This window comes from Pongo pygmaeus, chromosome 14 (genome assembly GCF_028885625.2).
Source record: "Pongo pygmaeus isolate AG05252 chromosome 14, NHGRI_mPonPyg2-v2.0_pri, whole genome shotgun sequence".
In the NCBI taxonomy this organism is placed as follows: Eukaryota; Metazoa; Chordata; class Mammalia; order Primates; family Hominidae; genus Pongo; species Pongo pygmaeus.
Genome location: NC_072387.2, coordinates 107,870,044 through 107,893,157, shown reverse-complemented (window position 1 = coordinate 107,893,157; position 23,114 = coordinate 107,870,044). Strand labels below are relative to the sequence as shown.

Below are 23,114 nucleotides of genomic sequence, written 5' to 3'. Positions count from 1 at the left end.
TTATCTAGCAATTTAGAGTTGAGTCTAATGTGGGTAACATTAATTTCTTTAGAGCTTACCTGCTCTCATTGCTACCATACCTCTATGTCTACGTGGCTTCTCCGAAACAAAGTGACAAGGGAGGAAAAACAAGGCTATTTTGAATCCACATCTACCTTAAACCTTTTACTAAGCGCCCCATGGCATCCATGAGATATTAACAGATAAGGAAATTAAGGCTTATAAGTTAATGACTTGCCAAGATCACAGACAATGAATAGCACACAGAACTCTGGTCCTCTAAGGCCAACCATATTCAAAATCTCTCTGGTACTGAAAGCTTTGTTTCACTTCATTAAACAACCAGTTCTATTTATGCAGTGCTACACAGTTTTCAAACTTTTCAAACATATCTGTCTGGGGAAGAACAGATTTTGGGGGAAAGGAGAATTCAAGATCTTCTGATAACCTCAAGTTCCCATTCTAGTAAAAAGCACATAGGATCTTAACAATGCTGAAAACTGTGCCAAAAAGTATTCACAGCTGAGGAGAGAAGATGGTCTGAATTTATTTATCCAGAAGAGATAATTTATGTAAAGACATTCACAAGCTGAATGCAAAAATGGTTATGTACCTTTGAGACTTTTCACTTAATATTTACCAAAGCAACTCCTTATACCAGTAGTATGTTTTCATTTAAAAAGTATCTCACTATACAATAAAAAGCACCCAGCCTAGCCACTTAAACACTGGTAATGTGATCAATGTTTAACACTTAAATTTTCAGTGGTGTAAATCAAGTTTTTGCAAAAACTTTTTTTCTTTTTGAGATGGAGTCTCACTCTGTCGCTCAGGCTAGAGTGCAGTGCTGCGATCTCAGCTCACTGCAACCTCTGCTGCCCAGGTTCAAGAGATTCTCCTGCCTCAGCCTCCTGAGTAGCTGGGATTACAGGCGCCTGCCACCGCACCTGGCTAATTTTTTTTTATTTTTAGTAGAGACGGGATTTCACCATCTTGGCCAGGCTGGTCTTGAACTCCTCACCTCGTGATCCACCTGCCTCGGCCTCCCAAAGTGCTGGGATTACAGGCATGAGCCACCGTGCCCAGCCAAAAACTTCTCTACTAGGCTATCACTCTCAGAAAACGTAATATAAATCCTGAGGCTCCCTACTCTTGCCCAGGCGGAACTGTTGGTGTGACTATGCTAACTCTAGTAGACTTAACATTTGACCCAACTTAACATTGGGTCAAATATTAAACTCTACTCCATAATGAATTAGAAGCCAATGGTGGGAGAGTTTAGTACGAGTGACAGATGATGTCTGTTGAGACAGGGTTCTCTCCATCTGATATGTTCCATTGTGGTAATCCAAATATAGTATTACATCAATACCATCACAATGGTCAAGGATAATGGTTAAACAGTCTAAGTTCCACACAGACAGGGATGGTAACTCTTTATCTTTGTATCTGAGTACCTAGCACATTAGCGTATAAGAATTATAAAGACTGTTTCTAATACTATTCCTAGCACTAGTCCAGTTAGATTCAGTGAATGTTACCAGTTGTGGCAAACAAAATTTCAATTCGATTTGATCCCACCTTATACAATTTACACAATGCAAAGACTTCTCCTCTGCCTCTTCCCTGCCCACGAAGAATAAATGCTCATATGTACTCATCTCATTCCATAAATATTTATAGTGAGCCTACCTTATATGAGGAAAAGTAAAAGAGGGGATGCATGACTTTTATCTATTAACACCCTGGTTCCTCAACAATCAGGTATATTTTTCAATGTTATCCTCTGTCTATTGAAATCTCAACAATGGGCTGGGTGTGGTGGCTCATGCCTGTAATTCCAACACTTTGGGAGATGGGAGGATCACTTGAGGCCACGAGTTCAAGACCAGCCTGGGCAACACAGCAAGACCCTGTCTCTACAAAAAACACTCAATGAAATTCTCCAATTAGAGTCAATGAGGAACAAATTCTGTATGGAGAACCTTAGTAAGAAAATAAAATCCATGCATATGATTAATAAACACTTAAGCTTATGCCATATAAAAATGTCTAGTGATAAATACCATGAATACTCTACTTTGCACTACTTGTCAACTATTTATTCAATGGTTTATTCACGTTACTGTATTCTGAGACTCAGGGACATTCACATACGTTTCTTCAAATGAGAAACATTTTCTATAAAGTTAAAGAGAAATATCCTTACAGATTTTTAAAAATAGAAATAAACTATAAAGCCTACTAAATGGCGTATATGAAAAAAGTTTTAACTTTTTAGAGTTTTGATGTCCCTTCAATGATTTCAACCAAATATATAACCATATTTGAATACAAAAGAAGTCACCTTAGTCAACAGTTTGGTATTTATGTGTCGACTAAGTATTTTTATTTTGAATGAGTAAATTACAAAGATATTTACTGAGCCCTGGCCAATTTTTCAGTTCATAGAAAATATTTCTATATTTGCTGTATCAGACTTAATGCTAATTTTATTTCATTTGATTTCTTATAAAACGCTTATTTCATTAGGCAAAAAAGAAAGGGGCATTATATGGCACCAGAGAGCTTCTCTTAACATTTACTTTTTTGGGGGTTAAATTAGAAAATTCTGTATCACAGTACTTTGTTTACATATTAATATATTCTCAGGATATACAAAGAAAGTAAAAACCTAGTATCTGAATGTTTTCACTAGGAATAAAGAGACTAAGAGAATAAAGTACTTATTTCCAATTGTTCTTTATGAGAAAATGTGCTGAATGCTGGTAACTATCCCCAAAGTGATGTAAGTGATAAAAGATTTACAACAGGCACCAACTGGAATTCAAGCTAAACCAGACACCGGTATTTAGTTCAATAGAAGAGAGATTCCCCACTAGGCTTGACAATGGAGACTTAAGCAACTGGAGGGAAGAGGGAGAATTAAACTAGCTTACTAATTACAATGCTGTTCTGCTTTGTAACACATGAAAATTTTTATTATAGGCTGGGATTAAAAACTTATTTTGGCGAAAAATTATCTCAAGAGTTAGCAGAAAGCATTAATTTTTTTTTTTAGCATCATCATATCCCCAAGGCAAATTGGTGCAATACACGCATATTACTTCTAGGAACAAATGCTACTTTTCAGTATTCTACAAGCAAACCTGGCAAAGTATGCAAAGATAGGTATACATGTACTCCTGCGCACAGTACTATTTTTGAAAGAGCAGGTCACTGGAAACCGCAATATCCATTTCATAGAGGGTTACTTATATAAATATCTATCCATATGATGTATAATCTATAGCTGACCAAAAAACTCACTTATGAGGCAATGTGAAATGTAGAGTGAAAAATTCAAGTTGCAAAATAGTGTGAAAAGTATTATAAGCCCATTAAGTAAAAAATGAATGTGTATGTTAAATTTTCAGGGAAGATTCACGAGACACTTAAAAGCGGTCACCTTTGGGAAACGGGATAAGAAACTATTCACTGTTCGAATTTTTACCCTGAACATGTATTACATGTATAATAAATAAAAACTTAATGAAGTGAATAGTTGAAAATGCCTTTTCACAAAGAACCGAATTTTGGGTGTCTTTACTTCACTTAATATAAAACCCCTAAGTGTAACCAGCATATCCACCATCTATTCAAAACAAGGATTACCACTGTCGTTTCAAAGACACCTGGAAAAGTCTTCAGGCCTGAGTTCAGAAGAGGACCTGTAGTCAATTTCATTGGCTATATGTGAAATTAATTTTTGTTATTTAAAAATATTTGGCTGAACATCCTTCACTTAATCTTATAAAACTCTTCAATCGCCTGGTTGCAAAAACCCCATATATAACCAAGTTTGGCGGTCAGCTAAGAAACTGGAAAGTTTCTCCCTCCCCTGGAAGTATCCCACAAGAATAGTGGTCTCAAACGCTGACAATGTAACATCAGTCTTCTAGTGAACTTGGTAAATGAGCTTACAGATATATTTAAAATACTGTCACTTGAAAGTATCTCCACATTTTGGAGGCCAGGAACAAGAGGTGATTTGAAAAAAAGAGATTACGGTTAGATTTAATGAAGTTGAAGACTTAAACATATGGTACTGGCCCAGTTAAACAACGGAAGTTCCACTACATCCCATTTATCCCACGATTCTCTAGAGAGCAAAGAAAATTTGTCTGAAGAGCAGAGTAAGTGTATTATAAGCCCAAAGTAACGTGGAAACTGCATAGAAAGAAACCCTAAAGGCAACTTCACAAAACTGGTGGTGGGAGGGGGTAGGGAAATCTGGCTTCTGATGTTACGAACTAGAATGAGAAAGAACTAAATGGAAAAAGGCAGTAGCGACAAGGCAGGGCACGTATTTAAAAAGAGAGGGACAGAAGGTGTGGGAGATGAGCAGGGGATAGAAGCAGGCGTGACGGGTCAGGTAGCAGCCAGGGTTTGGGAGACCCACAGCGCTAGGCTGGGTGGAGACAGCGGCTGGAAGGGCGGTGGGGGCTCCCGCTGGGAGAAAGCGGGAAAGGGGCAAGCGGGGAGCTCGGAAGGGGGGTAGCCAGCGAAGTTGGGGCCCGGGGCCCGCCCGGCACCCCACACCTGGACGGGGGCTGCGAGTCGGGAGCGGCCGCACGTGGGTGCGAGCGGCTGCGGGGAGGTAACTGGTGCCAGGCGCCGCGGCAGCAATGGCCGGAAAAGCCCGGGGGCACGACCGGGAGCAGCGGGCGGCCTCACACGTGGGCTGCGCGGCCGCCGCCCGCCGGGCCCAGCCTGCGCGGCCGCCGCGGACCGGCCGAGGGCCGGCGCGGCTGGCGTCGGGAAAGGGTCGGCGCGCCGGCCAGGGCGCGGAGACCGGGGCGGCGAACTCGGTTACCTCTGCCTGTTTCCGGACCACATTGTCGGGGCTGAGCAGGTTTCCCAGGAGCAGGTAGAACTGTTGCTGCTCCGCCGCGGCCGCCGCCATTGCGCTAGGCGTGAGAGAGAAGGAGGGAGGGGAGACAGGAGCCGTGAGGCGCGCTCGCGGGCCGCGGGAGGGGCGGGGGCGGGCCCAGCGCGGGGACCGGCACCAGCGGCGGCGCGGGGCTTGAGGGGGGGCCGGGCGGGAAGGGCGGGGCAAAGGGGAAAGGGGAGGACGGGGCGGGGCCTCGCGGCCTCTCACCCCGCCGCGGCCGCCGGCGCCGGCGCCTCACTGGCCCTGGGCGAAGGGGGGCGGGGCCGAGGCCGCCTCCTCGGGGGCCGCGCTGATTGGCCACGCACCCTGCGGTGCCGTCAGTGGCCGCGCGCCGGGGGCCGCCGCCTGTGCGCGGGTGGGGTAGGCTGGCGGCTTCGCAGCCGGGCCAGGGCTGAGATCGGGGTCGGGGTCGGGGTCGAGGTCGAGGTCGAGGCCTGGGCTGGGGCCAGAGCTGCGTCGCGGGGACAGCGGGAGGAGCCGGCCGGCGGGCCCGGTCGCGGCGAGGGGCCCGAGGCCTGGCCGGGGAGGAGGGGCCAGCTGCTGAGCGCGGGAGATTTCGGCGCCGCGGGCTGGTCGGCCTCCTTCTCGCGGACCCCCGGCCCCTCCCCGTGGCCGCTGGAGCAGGCCTCACCCCTTTGGTCCCTCGCTCCCTGGGATCCAGCCCTTCACCCACCCCCAGGAAGGCAGTCCCTTTAGAGCCACTTCCTACGTACCTTCCACTCACGGACACCTCTCGCTTTCAGACCCTCCGACCTCCCCCAGGGCTGTGGACTCAGGGCGCCCCTTCCTCCCGCCGCGCTCGCCAGTGACTCACGCCTGGGGCTTGCCCGGAAGAGGGGTTACTCAGCCCGGGGCTCTCCCGCCAGGCCGTCCGTCCCGATCCCGCGGTCGTCCTCGGATGTCCACGTAGCAAACATGCCCCCACCCCAGGATCTGTGACTGTTCCCTTGAATCCCTTGTTTAGGGATTCTGTTCTCGCAATGATTGGGGAACGTCAAGAGAGACACCTTTCTTCCTAAAGGAGCACTGGTTTACAGGGCTGATTATCTCAATCTCAGTCTAGGAACCTAGAGGCGTAATTTCAATTTCAGCATTCTAATGCGCAGATAATACACGCAATGTTCTTTAACTCCTGGGGCTGCCAAAGGCAGACAGCAGTGTACAAATCAAAGGGTACTTCTGTTGAGACCCTTTTGTATCCAATATATTGGGCTAAGGGTGTCAGTGGAAGCCTTGCTCTGTCGCCTAGGCTGGAGTGCAGTGGCGCGATCTCGGTTCAGTGCAACCTCTGCCTCCCGGGTTCAAACAATTCTCATGCCTCAGCCTCCCAAGTAGCTGGGATTACAGGCATGTTCCACCATGCCCAGCTAACTTTTTTGTATTTTTAGTAGAAACGGGGTTTCACCAAGTTGGCCCAGTTGGTCTCGAACTCCTGACCTCAGGTGATACTCCACCCCCCACCCTCGGCCTCCCAAAGTGCTAGGATTACAGGCATGAGCCACTGCGTCCAGCTACAAAAAACAATTCATTTCTGCCCCAAAGGGACACTACATCTCTAGTGAGGAGGTTTCATACTGGGTGAGATGGAGAGTAGTTCTACACCGCTGGCAGTACATAGCATTTAACTTAGGGAATTTAATTTCCTGTTGGCTCTTCTGCTGCAGTTCTGCTCTTTGAAAGTCAAAACATTTGCTCTTTGGTGAATGATTTTAAATCTTGGCCACTGTGTCCAGAATCTGGGCTGAGCCCTGGGATCCACGTGCAATTGGGATGGCCAGCCAAGATTTTTTTCTAAAGGATTCTAATGATTCCTAGAGAAAATTCTCTTAGAAAGTTTTGGGCCATGACAATGATGGGTTCTCTACAGGAGGTCTGCAGACCTATCTTTGTTGAATTTATATTTCTTAGATGTGACAAGTTTTCATTCTTATGCCACGTTATTTCTTCTAGACAAACCACTGTGCACATTACTTTGGGGCAGTTTTTTTTGTTTGATTTTGATTTTTTTTTTTTTTTTTGTGGGTAGTTGAGGTGTCTGGATTCTGAGGAGGTTTCATCATCAGCCAAGGTTATTAAGGTTTTAAGAATTACAGGCCGGTCAAGGTGGCTCACGCCTGTAATCCCAGCACTTTGGGGGGCCGAGGTGGGCGGATCACCTGAGGTCAGGAGTTCGAGACGAGCCTGGCCAACATGGTGAAAGCCCGTCTCTACTAAAAATACAAAAATTAGCCAGGTGTGGTGGTGGGCGCCTGTAATCCCAGCTACTCGGGAGGCTGAGGCAGGAGAATCGCTTGAACCTGGGAGGCGGAGGTTACAGTGAGCCAAGATCGTGCCATTGCACTCCAGCCTGGGTGATAGAGCAAGACTCCGTCTCAAAAAAAAAAAAAAAGAATTACAGACAAAAACAACTCATTCAAATGACTAGGTTAACAGTGAAATATGATAAATTGCCTAGAGGCTGCTTAGGGCGTGGCCCAATCTCCAGTTACTTTTTAACACCTATTGTGGTATGTGTTTCTATTGGCAATGAGTCTGTAGGTTACATATATTTGCTTAATAGTTACTAAATAATAGAAATTCCAATCAAGTTTGCTGATATTTGTTACTATTATTATTATTGTTATTATTATTATTTTGAGACAGAGTCTCACTCTGTTGCCCAGGCTGGAGAGCAGTGGTGTGATCTCACTGCAGCTGCCGCCTCTTGGGCTCAAGCGATCCTCCCACCTCAGCCCCTCCAAGTAGCTGGTCTGCAGGCACAAGCCACCACACCTGGCTAATTTTTGTAGTTTTGGTAGAGATGGGGTTTCTCCCTGTTACCCAGGCTGGTCTCAAACTCCTGAGCTCGGGCGATCCTCCCACTTTGGCCTCCCGAAGTGCTAGGATTACAGGCCTCAGCCACCGCACCCGGCCAGGAGCTTGTTTTTTAACGAGGCAAAGCGTAAACCTAAGATTATTTCAGGCAGGCTAAAAACGGAACAATTTTGTATTAGTGGTGACATCAACTACTAGAAAACGAAATCACAGCCCAGCCTTATTTTAACATTTTAAATATCCAATCAAAAGGGAAGGAGAAGAATTTTAAGGTTAATCAATGAAGAGACCACCCCCCCACCCAAAATGGGAGAAATTCCAGTAAACTTGGGGTAGATAGCAGATGTCCTGACAATGAAGACTGGTTCTGGTGTCCAGAAAACCTCCTTGGTGGGGACTGTATTTTCGGTAGCAGGCTTGCCATTTTGAAGAGTTTATAATGCTCAGCTTTCTGGGAAGTTTACTGCACTTAGAAACCCATTTCCCATAAACTGTGTCCTTATTGTTTATAAGAGTATCATTTTCTTATAAGAAAATAATTCAGGGGCTGGGTGCAGTGGCTCACGCCTGTAATCCTAGCACTTTGGGAGGCGGGTGGATCCCCTGAGGTCAGGAGTTTGAGACCAGCCTGGCCAACAGGGCGAGACCGCGTCTCTACTAAAAATACAAAAAAAATTAGCTGGGTGTGGTGGTGCATGCCTGTAATCCCAGCTACTCGGGAGGCTGAGGCAGGAGAATCGCTTGAACCCAGGAGACGGAGGTTGCAGTGAGCCAGTATCATGCCACTGCACTACAGCATGGGTGACAGAGTGAGATTCCCTCTCAAAAAAAAAAAAAAAAAAAAGAAAAGAAAAGAAAAGAAAATAACTAAGATATTGCATAAAGGCAGCCCGCAGGACTATAGATTTATTTATTTCCCAAGGAGATCAAATGGTGGAAAGTAAAGAGCATTGAACTTGAGTATAGGGGATTTGTATCTTTAGTCTCTTACTAGCTGTGTAACCTTGAGTGCTTAATGTCAGTAAGCCTCAATTTCTCATCTATAAAATGGGGATAATAAAAAGTATAATATTATTAATCATAAAAGTTCTTCTAGCATTAACTTATAATTGGAAGTAAAAATGCAAGGATAGAAAACTTTGAGTTTTGCTCACTCGGTATACGCTGCCATTGCTTTGGCCACATTAAAATTAAAAAAACAAACACAAAACTGCCCCAAAGTAATGTGCTTAGTGGTTTATCTTGTGAATGGCCAGCTCCCTTCCCTTTCAGTTTATTAGACTGGACACTACTTCCATTAAGTACTGGAGGCAAATTTGCTTGGAGCATTTGCAACCCCTTACGAAAAGGGTGAGGTTGGGGGAAAGAAAACGAAGTCTCTCTCAACTGCTACTTGAAATCTAGGTAGTTTAGGATTTTTGCTGTTAGGAAGTACTGCACAGCCTGGGCGTGACACCTGTTTGTAATACTGCAGGAGACAAGGCTCCTTAACTAGAGAGCTTCAGAATCGCTCCCGCTACTGCTCTTAGTTTTATGGGCTCCCATGTTGATGGGAGTGTTCTGGAAGTGGGAGAAGGTTGGAGAAGTTAGGCTTGTAAGACCTCTGTGAAAGCTTTTCTCAACTGGGATAGAATTTGGTTTTGTCTGCCCTTTCTGGTTTGCAGAGTACTGAATGCAAATAACGTAAGATTCTCCCAAGTGACTAATCTAATTTTTTTTAAGTTGTCTCGGGTCTCTATGACTCCTCATCTTGGTAGTTGTAAGCACTTATGCTCTTGATATCACAATTTATTATGAGGGTCAATTTAGATGATATAAATCAAAGTGTTATAATCTGTAACTACACCAACGTAAGCTGATGGCATTATTATTTTTGTTAATAATTAACCTGGTACAATGAAAAAGAATGCTGGCTTTGTTTTCTCATCTGTAAAATTGGAATGATAGTTCTTCATAGGAGTGTTTTGAAAGTTAGGATAATATATGTAAATTCACATAGTGTGGTGTCTGCATAAGTAGATACTCAATAATTATCTCTTTTATTAGTAAGATGAATTTGGGAGTTAAATGTGACCTTAAACAAGTAATTACTCTTTTTGTTTGTTTTTTTAGAGATGGGGTGTTGCTATATTGCTCAGGACAGTCTTGAACTCCTGGGCTCAAGCGATCCTCCCACCTCGGCCTCCCAAAGTGCTGGGATTACAGGCTTGAGCCGCCGCGCCTGGCCTTAAACAAGTAATTACTCTTAAGGCTGCATCTGATGCATAGTCATGTGCATCACATTTGTGTTTATATAAAATCTACTTGCATACTTTCTATTAGTCTCCCAATTGTGCAGAGCAAAATAGTGTATGGAATGGATTACAGATATTCAATAGACACTTGGCTGATAAGTAAGATTTCTGACTCTAATATTGATGTTTTCTGTTGCCTAGATAAGAGCTAGAAAAAAGAGTTTGAACGGTTGAAAAATTATTGAAAATATGCTGAAATATTCACATTTTTTTTCAACTGCTTTTTATCAAAACTTTCAAGTTCCTGCTCTGAAGCAGTCTGTTACATACAGTCAGTGCACCCCAGCCAGGGGCAAGTGGGACCCTAACAATCCCGAAGGACATTGTGCACAATAGGCCCTCAGTAAATTGTGGAATGGAACACAGGCCAGGGAAATTTTGATTTGATTGTTTTCTTTTGTGCCCTTTCTTAGTTTTATATTTGAGATTCAGTGGATATCTGCAGGTGGAGGGACTCATTTTAGGGAGGCTGGGAGCAGAGGCTCTAGAGCTGGCCAATGTGCAAGTTCAAATGTTAGCTTCACAACTTACATGCTGTGTGATCTTGCCCAAGTTAACCTTCCTCAAGCCCAGTTTCTTCTCTGAAATGGGCGTAATAGAAGTATTTTTTTACTACTCATTAAAATACCTGGCAGTAGTGCTGGGCACAGAGTAAATGCTTAATAAATAGTGGCTGTCATTGCTAATACAGATTGCAACCTCTAAAATTTGTAACTTTAATTTTGATTGGACATCTACCTGTTAGACTATTGCATTTTTATATTCCCATTATATAAGTGGTCATGTTACAGGAATGCATAATAATTGTGGTTAAGAAAAAAATCAAGTTTGATTTGATTATCACAGAGCTATTTAAAGGCTATTTCAGGCTTTCAGTGCTACAGTTGCAATGCTCATTATGGTAGCCACTAGCCATTATGACTGTTGACCAATTGAAATATGGCGTGTCGAACTGAGATATGCTTTTTTCTTTTTTTTTGAGACGGAGTCCCACTCTGTCGCCCAGGCTGGAGTGCAGTGGCACGATTTCAGCTCACTGCAACCTCTGCCTCCCGGGTTCAAGCGATTCTCCTGCCTCAGCCCCCCAAGTAGCTGGGAATACAGGCGCCCGCCACCATGCCCGGCTAATTTTTTTAAATTTTTAGTAGAGACGGGGTTTCACCATCTTGGCCAGGCTCGTCTCGAACTCCTGACCTCGTGATCCACCCGCCTCGGCCTCCCAAAGTGCTGGGATTACAGGCGTGAGCCACTTATACACTTATATTTTAAGTGTAAAATACACAGTAAATTTCAAAGACTTAGTAGGAAATTAGGAATAACAATTTTATATTGATCACATGTAGAAATGTTAATATATTGTGTTAAATAAAATATATTAGTTATATTTATTAACAAACTATTGTTAAATGTATTAATTTCACTTTTTTTACTTGTTAAAAATATGGCTACTAGAAATTTTAAAATTGCATATGTGATTTGTATTTGTGGCTCATATTATATTTTGATTGGGCAGTGCTTTGCTAGAGAATAAAATAGACAACTAGCTACACATAGGTGTCCTACATACTTTGTACATTGACATTTAGCAAGTGACTTTTGGCTGGGTGTGATGACTCATGCCTGTAATCCCAGCACTTTGGGAGGCTGAGGTGGGAGGATTGCCTGAGACCAGGAGTTCGAGACCAGCCTGGGCAACATGGTACATACAACCTTGTCTCTTTTAAAAAAAACAAAACAGGAAGTGACTTTTCCCCAGGTGAAATCAGTTACCTTATTGTGTTTTCTGTTGCTTCTAGTTTTCCAACTTGATCCTCAGGCATTCGAAGACATGGTACAGTACTTTCTGAGCAGTGTTCCCTTAGGAATTTCTTTCCTTTGCTGATTTGACGGAAACAGAATGGTGGACCATTAGATGGTACTTAATTTTGAAGATGATATTCTTAAACATCACATCTGATTTTAAGAATAAATCCTTATCAGTTAAATCAAAGACTGGTTAAGAGTTGGAGAAAATAAAAATGCCTTTTCTTGATGTTGTTTTCATTTAAAAGTGGTAAATGGATTTTTAAAAATCATTTGTTGCATTTTAAAACCTGAAATAAAAATATACTTAGCAGAGGCCGGGTGCGGTGGCTCACGCCTGTAATCCCAGCACTTTGGGAGGCCAAGGCAGGCGGATCACGAGGTCAGGAGATCGAGACCATCCTGGCTAACACGGTAAAACCCTATCTCTACTAAAATTACAAAAAAATTAGCCAGGCGTGGTGGTGGGCGCCTGTAGTCCCAGCTACTCAGGAGGCTGAAGCAGGAGAATGGTGTGAACCTGGGAGGCGGAGCTTGCAGTGAGCTGAGATCGAGCCACTGCTCACCAGCCTGGGCAACAGAGCGAGACTACGTATCAAAAAAAAAAAAAAAAAAAATATATATATATATATATATACATATATACATATATATATACTTAGCAGAAAGATTTCATTTCTAAGTTAAATGATTTTTCTTAGAACACAAATAGGTTGAAAGTAAAAGGATAGAAAAAGACACACCATGCAAACAGTATTCAAAAGCAGATACACAGCCTGGCCAACATAGCAAAAACCCGTCTCTACTAAAAATACAAACGTCAGCTAGGCGTAGTGGCAGGCACCTGTAATCCCAGCACTTTGGGAGGCCGGGGTGGGTGGATCACTTGAGGTCGGGAGTTCAAGACCAGCCTGGCCAACATGGTGAAACCCCATCTTTACTAAAAATACAAACGTTAGCTGGGTGTAGTGGCAGGCGGCTGTACTCTCAGCTACTTGGGAGGCTGAGATACGAGAATTGTTTGAACCTGGGAGGCAGAGGCTGTAATGAGCCGAGATGGTGCCACTGCACTCCAGCCTGGGTGACGGAGCAAGACGCCATCTCAAAAAGACAAAAAACAAAAGCAGGTGGAATGGCTCTCTTAATTTTAGACAAAATAGATTTTAAGACAAAAAATGTCATTAGAGATAAAGAGGACATTTTTATAATAAAAAATTCAATCAGGAAGATAGAACAGTTTTAAACACATGTGCCTAACAGCACCAAAATACATAAAGCAAAACCTGACAGAATTAAGGGAGAAATAGATAATTCAACAAAAATAGTTTGAGACTTCTGTTCCCACCTTTCAATAATGGATAGGATAACTAGATAGATCAATGATAAATGGAAGACAAAGAACAAGATAAACCAACTACACCTAAAAGACAAGTGTAAGACACTCCACCCAAAAGCAGCAGAGTAAACATTTTCCTCAAGTGAATATGGAACATTCTCCAGGATAGACCATATGTTAGGCTGTAAAACAAGCTTCAGTCAATTTTAAAGGACTGAAACCATACAAAGTGTGTTCTCTGACCACAACAGAATAAAATTAGAAATCAAGAACAAAAGGAAATTTGAGAAATTCACAAGAGATTAAACTGCATACTCCTAAATAACAAGTGCGTAAAAGAAGAAATCACAAGATGGCCTGGCATGGTGCCTCATGTCTCTAATCACAGTGCTTTGGAAGGCTGAGGTGGGAGGATCCTTTGAGCCCAGGAATTCAGTTACAGTGAGCAATGATCGCACCACTAAATTCCAACCTGGGTGACAGAGTGAGACCCCTTCTCTATATTGAAAACAATCACAAGAGAAATTAGAAAATACTTTGAGCCGGGCGCGGTGGCTCACGCCTGTAATCCCAGCATACTGGGAGGCCGAGGTGGGCAGATCACAAGGTCAGGAGATCGAGACCATCCTGGCTAACATGGTGAAACGCCGTCTCTACTAAAAATACAAAAAATTAGCTGGGCGTGGTGGTGGGCACCTGTAGTCCCAGCTACTTGGGAGGCTGAGGCAGGAGAATGGCATGAACCCGGGAGGCGGAGCTTGCAGTGAGCTGAGATCGCGCCACTGCACTCTAGCCTGGGCGACAGAGCGAGATTCAAACAAACAAACAAACAAACAGAAAATACTTTCAGATGAATGAAAACAAAAATATAAGATACCAAAAGTTATGGGATAGCAGTGATAGCAACGCTCATAGGGACACTTAGAGCTGTCCTTATGAATTAGAAAAGAAGAAATCAATAACCTACTTCCTTAGATATTAAAGAAAGAAGGGCAAACTAAATCTACAACAAGCAGAAAGAAAGAAAGCAAGAAAGAGAAAGGAAGAAAAAGAAAGAGAAAGAAGACTAAAAAGGAAATAAATGAAATAGAAAATTAAAAAAGAGAAAATAAAAATAACCCAAAATTGTTTCTTTTTAGAAGATCAACAAAATTCACAAACTTTTGGCTGTACTGACCAAGAAAAAAAAGGGGAGGCTCAAATACTAAAATCAGGAATGAAAGAGGAGACATCACTACCCAGCTTTCAGAAATAAAAATTATAAGAGAATACTTTACACAATTGTGTGCTAACAAATTAGATAACCTAGAGGAAATGGACACATTTCTAGAAAAACGCAAATCAAAAGTGATTCACGAAGAAATAGAAAATATGAATAGATCTACAGCAAGTAAAACTATTGAATTAGTTATTTTATTGTATTTCATTATTTTTTGAGACAGAGTCTTGCTCTGTCACCCAGGCTGGAGTGCAGTGGCATGATCTTAGCTCATTGTAACCTCCGCCTCCCTGGTTCAAGCAATTCTCCTGCCTCAGCCTCCCAAATAGCTGGGTCTATAGGCACACACCACCACACCCGGCTAATTTTTGTGTTTTTAGTAAAGACGTGGTTTCACCGTATTAGTCAGGTTGGTCTTGAACTCCTGACCTCAGGTGATCCACCTACCTCGGCCTCTCAAAGTGCTTTGATTACACGCGTGAGCCACCGCACCCAGCTGAACTAGTAATTTTAAAAGTCACAAAGAAAAGTCCCAGACCAGATGACTTTACTGGTGAATTTTACCAAACATTTAAACAGCAATTAACACCATTCCTACTCAAACTTTGTCAGAAAATAGAAGCAGAGTGAACACTTAATAAATCATTTTATAAGGCCAGTTGTGCCCTGCTGCAAAAAACAAAAAAACTATAGACCAATATTGACACAAAAATTCTGAACAAAATACTAGCAAACTGAATTAAACAACATATAGAGAGGATTATCTACCATGCCCAAGTGAAATTTATCCCAGAAATGAAAGATTGGCATAACATATGAAAATCAAGGTAACATACCATATTAATAAAGCATAAAAACTATATGAGCATCTGAATTGATTCAGGATAAGCTTTTCACAGAATCCAATCCCTTTTCATTATTAAAACACTCAACAAACTAGGAATAAAGAGGAATTTCCTCAACTTCATAAAAGCCATCTGTGACAGACTCACAGCTAACATCATATTTAGTTGAGAAAAACTGGATGTTTTCTCCCTGAGATCAAGACAAGACAAGAATGTCTATTCTCACCATTTTTACTCAATATTTTACTGAAAGTTCTATCTTTTTTTTTTTTTTCTGAGAGGGGGCCTTGCTCTGTCGCCCAGGCTGGAGTGCAGATCTCGGCTCACTGCAACTTCCACCTCCCTGGTTCAAGTGATTCTCCTGCCTCAGCCTCCTGAGTAGCTGGGATTAAGGCACGCACCACCACACCCAGCTATTTTTTGTATTTTTAGTAGAGATGGGGTTTCACCATGTTGGCCAGGCTGGTTTCGATCTCTGTCATGATCTCATGATCCTCCTGCCTCGGCCTCCCCAAAGTGCTGGGATTACAGGCATGAGCCACCGCACCCAGCCTTGGAAGTTCTATCTCTATTCACAGGTGACATGATTTCGTATAGACAAAATCCTAAGGAATTCACACAAGCACACACACACACAAACTATTAGAACAAACAAAACAAGTTCAGCAAGGTTGCAGGAGACAAGATCAATATATACAAATCAATTGTAATTCCATACGCTAGCGATAAACAATCCGAAAATGAAATTAAGAAAACAGTTTTATTTACAATAGCATCAAAAAAAAAATAAGACTCAGTAACAAAGTAACAGTAACTTTCACAGAACTGTAGAAATTGTATGCTGAAAATTATAAAACATTGTTGGAAGAAATTAAAGAAGATCTAAATAAAGGGAAACACAGTCTATATGCATGGATTGGGAGATTTAATATTATTAAGATGGTGATACCCCCCTCCCTTGATCTATAGATTCAAGGTAATCCTAATTAAAATTCCAGCTGCCTCTGTTTTTCAGATATGGACAAGCTGATTTTTTTTTTTTAATTTGACTTTCAGTTTTGATATACATGGGCAGAACGTGCAGGTTTGTTACATAGGTATACATGTGCCATGGTGGTTTGCTGCACCTATCAACCCATCATCTAGGTTTTAAACCCTGCACGCATTAGGTATTTGTCCTAATGCTCTCCCTTCCCTTGTCTCTCACCCCCCGACAGGCCCTGGTGTGTGATGTTCCACTTCCTGTGTCCATGTGTTCTCATTGTTCAACTCCCACTTATGAGTGAGAACATGTGGTGTTTGGTTTTCTGTTCCTGTGTTAGTTTACTGAGAATGATGGCTTCCAGCTTCATCCATGTCCCTGCAAAGGACATGAACTCATTCTTTTTCATGGCTGCATAGTATTCCATGGCATACATGTGCCACATTTTCTTTATCCAGTCTATCATTGATGGGCATTTGGGTTGGTTCTAAGTCTTTGCTCTTGTAAATAGTGCTGCAATAAACATACGTGTGCATGTGTCTTTACAGTAGAGTGATTTATAAGCCTTTGGGTATATACTCAGTAACGGGATTGCTAGGTCAAATGGTATTTCTGGTTCTAGATCCTTGAAGAATCGCCACACTGTCCCTATATAAGAAATGGTGCTGGGAGGCCGGGCGCGGTGGCTCACGCCTGTAATCCCAGCACTTTGGGAGGCCAAGGCAGGCGGATCATGAGGTCAGGAGATCGAGACCATCCTGGCTAACATGGTGAAACCCCGTCTCTACTTTTTTTTGGTAAAAACACACACACACAAAATTAGCCGGGTGTGGTGGTAGGTGCCTGTAGTCCCAGCTACTCGGGAGGCTGAGGCAGGAGAATGGCATGAACCCGGGAGGCAGAGCTTGCAGTGAGCCGAGATGGCGCCACTGCACTCCAGCCTGGGTGACAGAGCGAGACTCATTCTCAAAAAAAAAAAAAAAGAAAGAAAGAAATGGTGCTGGGAAAACTGGCTAGTCATATGCAGAAAACACAAACTGGACCCATTCCTTACACCTTATACAAAAATTAACTCAAGATGGATTAAAGACTTAAATGTAAAACCTAAAATCATGAAAACCCTAGAAGAAAACCTAGGCAATATCATTTAGGATATAGGCATGGGCAAAGACTTCATGACTAAAACACCAAAAGCAATTGCAACAAAAGCCAAAATTGACAAATAGGATCTAATTAAACTAAAGAGCTTCTGCACAGCAAAAGAAACTGTCATCAGAACCAACAGGCAGCCTACAGAATGGGAGAAAATTTTTGCAATCTATCCATCTGACAAAGGGCTAATGTCCAGAATCTACAAATAACTTAAACAAATTTACAAGAAAAAAACAACCCCATCAAAAAGTGGGCAAAAGATATGAACAGACACTTCTCAAAAGAAGACATTTATGTTGTTGACAAACATGAAAAAAAGCTCATCCTCACTGGTCATTAGAGAAATGCAAATCAAAACCACAATGAGATACCATCTCATGCCAGTTAGAATGGTGATCATTAAAAAGTCAGGAAACAACAGATGCTGGCGAGGCTGTGGAGAAATAGGAATGCTTTTACACTGTTGGTGGGAGTGTAAATTGGACAAACTGATTCTAAAAATTCATCTAGAGTTGTAAGAGACTCTGAGTAGCCAAAGCAGTCGAAAAAAACAAAATTCAAAGGATTAACAGTTGCTGAATTCAAGGCTTACTATAAAGCTATAATAATGGCCGGGCGCAGTGGCTCACACCTATAATCCTAGCACTTTGGGAGGCCAAGGTGGGCGGATCATGAGGTCGGGAGATCGAGACCATCCTGGCCAAAATGGTGAAACCCCGTCTCTACTAAAATACAAAAAATTAGCCAGGTGTGAGGGTGCGTGCCTGTAGTCCCAGCTACTTGGGAGGCTGAGGCAGGGGAATCGCTTGAACCCGGGAGGCGGGATTGCAGTGAGCTGAGATTCCACCACCGTACTCTAGCCTGGTGACAGAGCTAGGCTCTGTCTCAAAAAAAAAAAAGCTATAATAATTAAAACACTGTGTTACTGGCATAAGGACAGACATATAGATCAATGGAATTGAATAGTGACTCCAGAAATAAACCTTACATGTGTTGTCAGATTGATTTTTGACAAGGGTACTGTGATGGTTAATTTTATGTTTCAGCTTGGCTAGGCTGTTGGAGCCCCATTGTTTGGTCAAACAGCAGTCTAGATGTTGCTGGGAAAGTATCTGTGGATACAATTTAACATTTATAATCAGTTGACTTTAACTAAAGCAAATTACCCTCCACAAGGTGGGTGGGCTTCATCTAATCAGTTGAAGGCCTTAATAGCAAAGATGGAGGTTTATGGGGTAAGAAACAGTTCTGCTACAAGACCACAGCACAGAAACCCTGCCCGAATCTCCACCTGCTGATTTGCCCTTCAGATTTCAAACTCAAGACTGCAACATCAACTCAAACCTGAATTTCCAGCCTGCTAGCCTGCCCTGCAGGGTTTGAACTTGCCATCTCTCATAATTATGTAGCAGATTCCTTAAAATAAATCTAATCTATCTACCTTTTTTTTTTTTTTTTTCAGACAGTTTCACTCTGTCACCACCCAGGCTGGAGTGCAGTGGCACAATCTTGGCTCACTGCAACCTCTGCCTCCCAGGCTCAAGTGATTCTTGTGCCTCAGCCTTCTGAGCAGCTGGGACTACAGATGTGCCTCACCATACCCAGCTAATTTTTTGTATTTTTAATAGAGACAGGGGTTTCACCATGTTGGCCAGGCTGGTCTCAAACTCCTGACCTCAAGTGATCTGCCTGCCTGGGCCCCCCAAAGTGCTGGGATTACAGGTGTGAGCCACTGTGCCCATCCTGTCTATTTCTTATTGGTTCATTTTCTCTTGAGGACCCTGGCTAATATAGGAGCCATGACTGTTCACTGTGGAAAGATTGTTGCTGGTACAGCTTGATATCCACATGCGTTAGAATGAAGCTGGATCCATACTTCACGTCATAAAAACTTCAAAATGGATCATAGACTAAATGTAAGAGCTAAAACTATAAAATTCTTACAAGAAAATATAGGACTAAATTTTCATCGTTTTGGGGTAGGCAATCATTTTTCAGCTATGACATCAAAATCACAAAAGGCAGAAGAGAAAAATGGATACATTGAACTTCACAAAATTAAAACCTTTGTGCTTTTAAGGACACCATCAAAAAAGTGAAAAGACAACCCATAGAATGGGAGAAAATATATGCAAATAATGTATATTTTTTGAGACAAAGTCTCACTCTGTCACCCAGGCTGGAATGCATTGGCATGATCTCAGCTCACTGCAGCCTCCGCCTCCCAGGTTCAAGCGATTGTCCTGCCTCAGCCTCCAGATTAGCTGGGTTTGCAGATGTGCGCCCCCACGCCCAGCTAATTTTTGTATTTTTAGTAGAGATGGGGTTTCGCCATGTTGGCCAGGCTGGTCTTGAACTCCTGACCTCAAGTGATCCACTCACTTTGGTCTCCCAAAGTGCTGGGATTACAGGTGTGAGCCACTGCGCCTGGCCACAAATCATACGTCTTATAAGGGACTTATAGCCAGAATATTTAAAAAGCCCTACTCTCGATTAAAAAAAGACAACCCAATTAAAAAAATGGGTAAAACATTTGAATAGACATTTCTCCAAAGAAAATATACAAATGGCCAACAAGCACATGAAAAGATGTGCAACATCGTTCATCATTAGGGAAATGCAAATCAAAACCACAATGTAAGATACCACTTCATACCCAATAGAATGGCTTTAATAAAAAAGGCAGTAGCAAGTGTTGAGAAGAATGTGGAGAAATTCAAACGCTCATACTTTGCTAATAAGAACATAAAATGTTACAGCCAATTTGGAAAACAGTCTGAATAAGCTGGGTGTGGTGACGCACGCCTGTAATTCCAGTTACTCGAGAGGCTGCGGCATGAGAATCACTTGAACCTGGGAGACGGAGGTTGCAGTGAGCTGAGATCCTGCCATTGCACTCCAGCCTGAGTTACCATTTGACTCAGTAATTTCACTCCTAGGTATACATGCAAGAGAAAAGACAACATATGTCGACACAAAAACTTGTACATGAATGTTCATGGCAACATTATTCACCATAGCCAAAAAGTGGAAACAATTCAACTGTCCATCCACTGGTGAATGGATAAACAAAATGTCATCTAACTATACAAGGAAATATTACTTGGCAATAAAAGAATAAAGTAACGATACATGTAACAACATGAGTGAACCTTAAACTCATTAGACTGCCTGAAAGAAATCAGACACAAAGACCACACATTTTTTTCGTCCCACTTATGGGAAATGTCCAGAATCAGCACATCCATAGACAGTAGATTGGTGCTCTCCATGTGCCTGGGCATGGGTTGGGTAGGGGAATCAGTAAGTGCTAGTAGGTATGGAGTTTTCTTTTAGGGTGAGGAAAGAGTGATAGTGATGAATGTGCAACCCACTGAATATACTAAACACTCCATTGTACACTTTAAAAGGTTGAACTTTAGGCTGGGTGCGGTGGCTCATGCTTGTAATCCCAGCACTTTGGGAGGCTCAGGCGGGTGGATCACCTGAGGTCAGGAGTTCGAGACCAGCCTGGCCAACATGGTGAAATGCTGTCTCTACTGAAAGTACAAAAATTAGCTGGGCATAGTGGTGCGCAACTGTAATCCCAGCTACTCAAGAGGCTGAGGCAGGAGAATTGCTTGAACCCAGGAGGTGGAGGTTGCAGTGAGTTGAGATCATGCCATTGCACTCCAGCCTGGGTGACAAGAGTGAAACTCCATCTCAAAAAAAAAAAAAAAAAAAACACAAATAAATAAAATAAAAATGTAAAAGTTTGAACTTTATGGTGTATGAGTATCTCAATAAAGCTATTATATTAAAAATACATTTCCTCAGAGAGCTGAAGCATATTGATTTAGACTTCAATTAGTGATTTTTTTTCCTTATAATTCACAGTATTTTTACCTCAGTTCTGAATCCTTGAATGATAACCATTCATAACCTTCAAACCTCGGAGAATTCCTAAACCAATATTTGTGGAGAGGGAGAATGGGGAGATTCAGACATGATTTGGCCTGTAGACTTTCCTTCCCATCTTGTTGCTACTTACAGCAAATATCTTACAATTTGGACACATGACATACACATTTCACCTCCTGCATTATGAGGACATGCATAATGGAGTCTGGATTGTGACATCGATCCACATCTCATAGTTGGAGCTATTGGCAGCACGGATTTTTAGTCATCCACAGTTAATGAGGAACAAATGAAAGGGACCTTCTAATGGTTCATAGGCTTCAATTCCATGCACCCTATGTGTAGTACTGCTTGATGCCACATTTAACTGCAGTAGTATTTGTTTAATGAACATTTCCTTCATTCATTTGTTTAGAAAAATATTAGGCACCCCTCTGTGGGAGGTGCTGCTAGGCTGTGGGGATTCCATGGTGAGCATGTGGACAGGGTTCCCATCTTCAGGGAGCTTAGCTCTTTTGAAAGAATTCAGATAATAAACAAGTAAACTGATAAGATACTTGCATATAGTTATAGGTGAAAAAAGAAGATAATGGGATCACGAATGACTGGATTGGGGTGGGGTCATACCCTAGGGACACAGTCTTTTTTTCTTTTTCTTTGAGACAGAGTCCCACTCTGTCACCCAGGCTGGAGTGCAGTGGCGCTATCTAGGCTCACTGCAACCTCCGCCTCCCGGGTTCAAGCAATTCTCCTGGCTCAGCCTCGTGAGTAGCTGGGACTATAGGCACCCACCACCACACCTGGTTAATTTTTGTTTTTTGTATTTTAGTAGAGACGGGGTTTCACCATGTTGGCCAGGCTGGTCTTGAACTCCTGACTTTGTGATCCACCCGCCTCGGCCTCCCAAAGTGCTGGGATTATAGGCGTGAGCCACCGTGCCCGGCCGGGACAGTCTTTTGAGAGGAGGTGACAATGAAAGATGAGGCAAGTGAAGAAATGGAGGAGGCTCTCTCAAGCAGAGGTGACAATACGAAGGACAGGCAAAAACAAGTTGGGGTATTCCAGGAAGGAAAGAAGGGGATAGCTAAAGCTGAGAGGGTTGGGAGGCCAGCAGAGGCCAGATCACCCAGGGCACCCTGATAGTTCAGCGGCATGTTCTGCTACTAGGGCATTGTGATGGTTCTGTAGTGTGACTTGTTCTCTCTTTTTTTTTTTTTTTTTTTGAGACAGTCTTGCTGTGTCACCCAGGCTGTAGTGCAGTGGCGTGATCTTGGTTCACTTTAACCTCTGCCTCCTAGGTTCAAGCAATTCTCCTGCCTCAGCCTCCCGAGTAGCTGGGATTACAGGTGCCCACCACCACGTCTGGCTAATTTTTGTATTTTTAGTAGAGATGGGGTTTCACCATGTTGGCCAGGCTGGTCTTGAACTCCTGACCTCAGGTGATCCACCTGCCTCAGCCTCCCAAAGTGCTGGGGTTACAGGTGTGAGCCACCGTGTCCTGCCTCTTGTAGTGTGACTTGTTCTAGGGGAAAGGGGAATCCAGTGGAGGGTTAAGAAAGAGATCTGACCTGAAAAGCTTTCAACTTTGAAAGATCATCTTGGCTGCAGTATGGGGTGGGGTGGGATGGGGCTTGGACTGAGGTGGTAGCAATCAACAGTGTTCACGGTGGTCGGTTTTAGATGGTTTTCTTTTCTCTTTCTTTCTTTTTTTTTTTTTTTTGAGATAGTTTTCTTTTGGAAATGAGCTGGACAGAGGGTGCAGAGGCTGATCCAAGGTTTGTGAGGCCTAAATCATATGGTTTGAGGGCCTTCCATAAGAAAAAATAAAAACTAAAC

The 23,114-nt window shown here is 42.8% G+C and overlaps 1 protein-coding gene across 2 annotated transcripts in view; it reads right to left on the bottom strand.

The window, feature by feature from the left end:
• IPO5 (importin 5) overlaps positions 1–23,114 on the bottom strand; it is a 68,962-nt gene that overhangs the window by 40,970 nt on the left and 4,878 nt on the right. Inside the window, exons 1-3 of one of the 2 annotated variants that reach the window (XM_054446397.2) lie at positions 21,264–21,410; positions 11,812–11,919; positions 4,856–4,949 (exon numbers count right to left, since the gene is read on the bottom strand). In XM_054446397.2, coding sequence (XP_054302372.1) covers positions 4,856–4,949; positions 11,812–11,861 — 144 coding nt within the window. In that variant the 5' untranslated portion in view covers positions 11,862–11,919; positions 21,264–21,410. Of the gene's footprint in view, positions 1–4,855; positions 4,950–11,811; positions 11,920–21,263; positions 21,411–23,114 lie in introns of those variants that run through there. The other variant, XM_054446396.2, reaches the window with a different exon arrangement.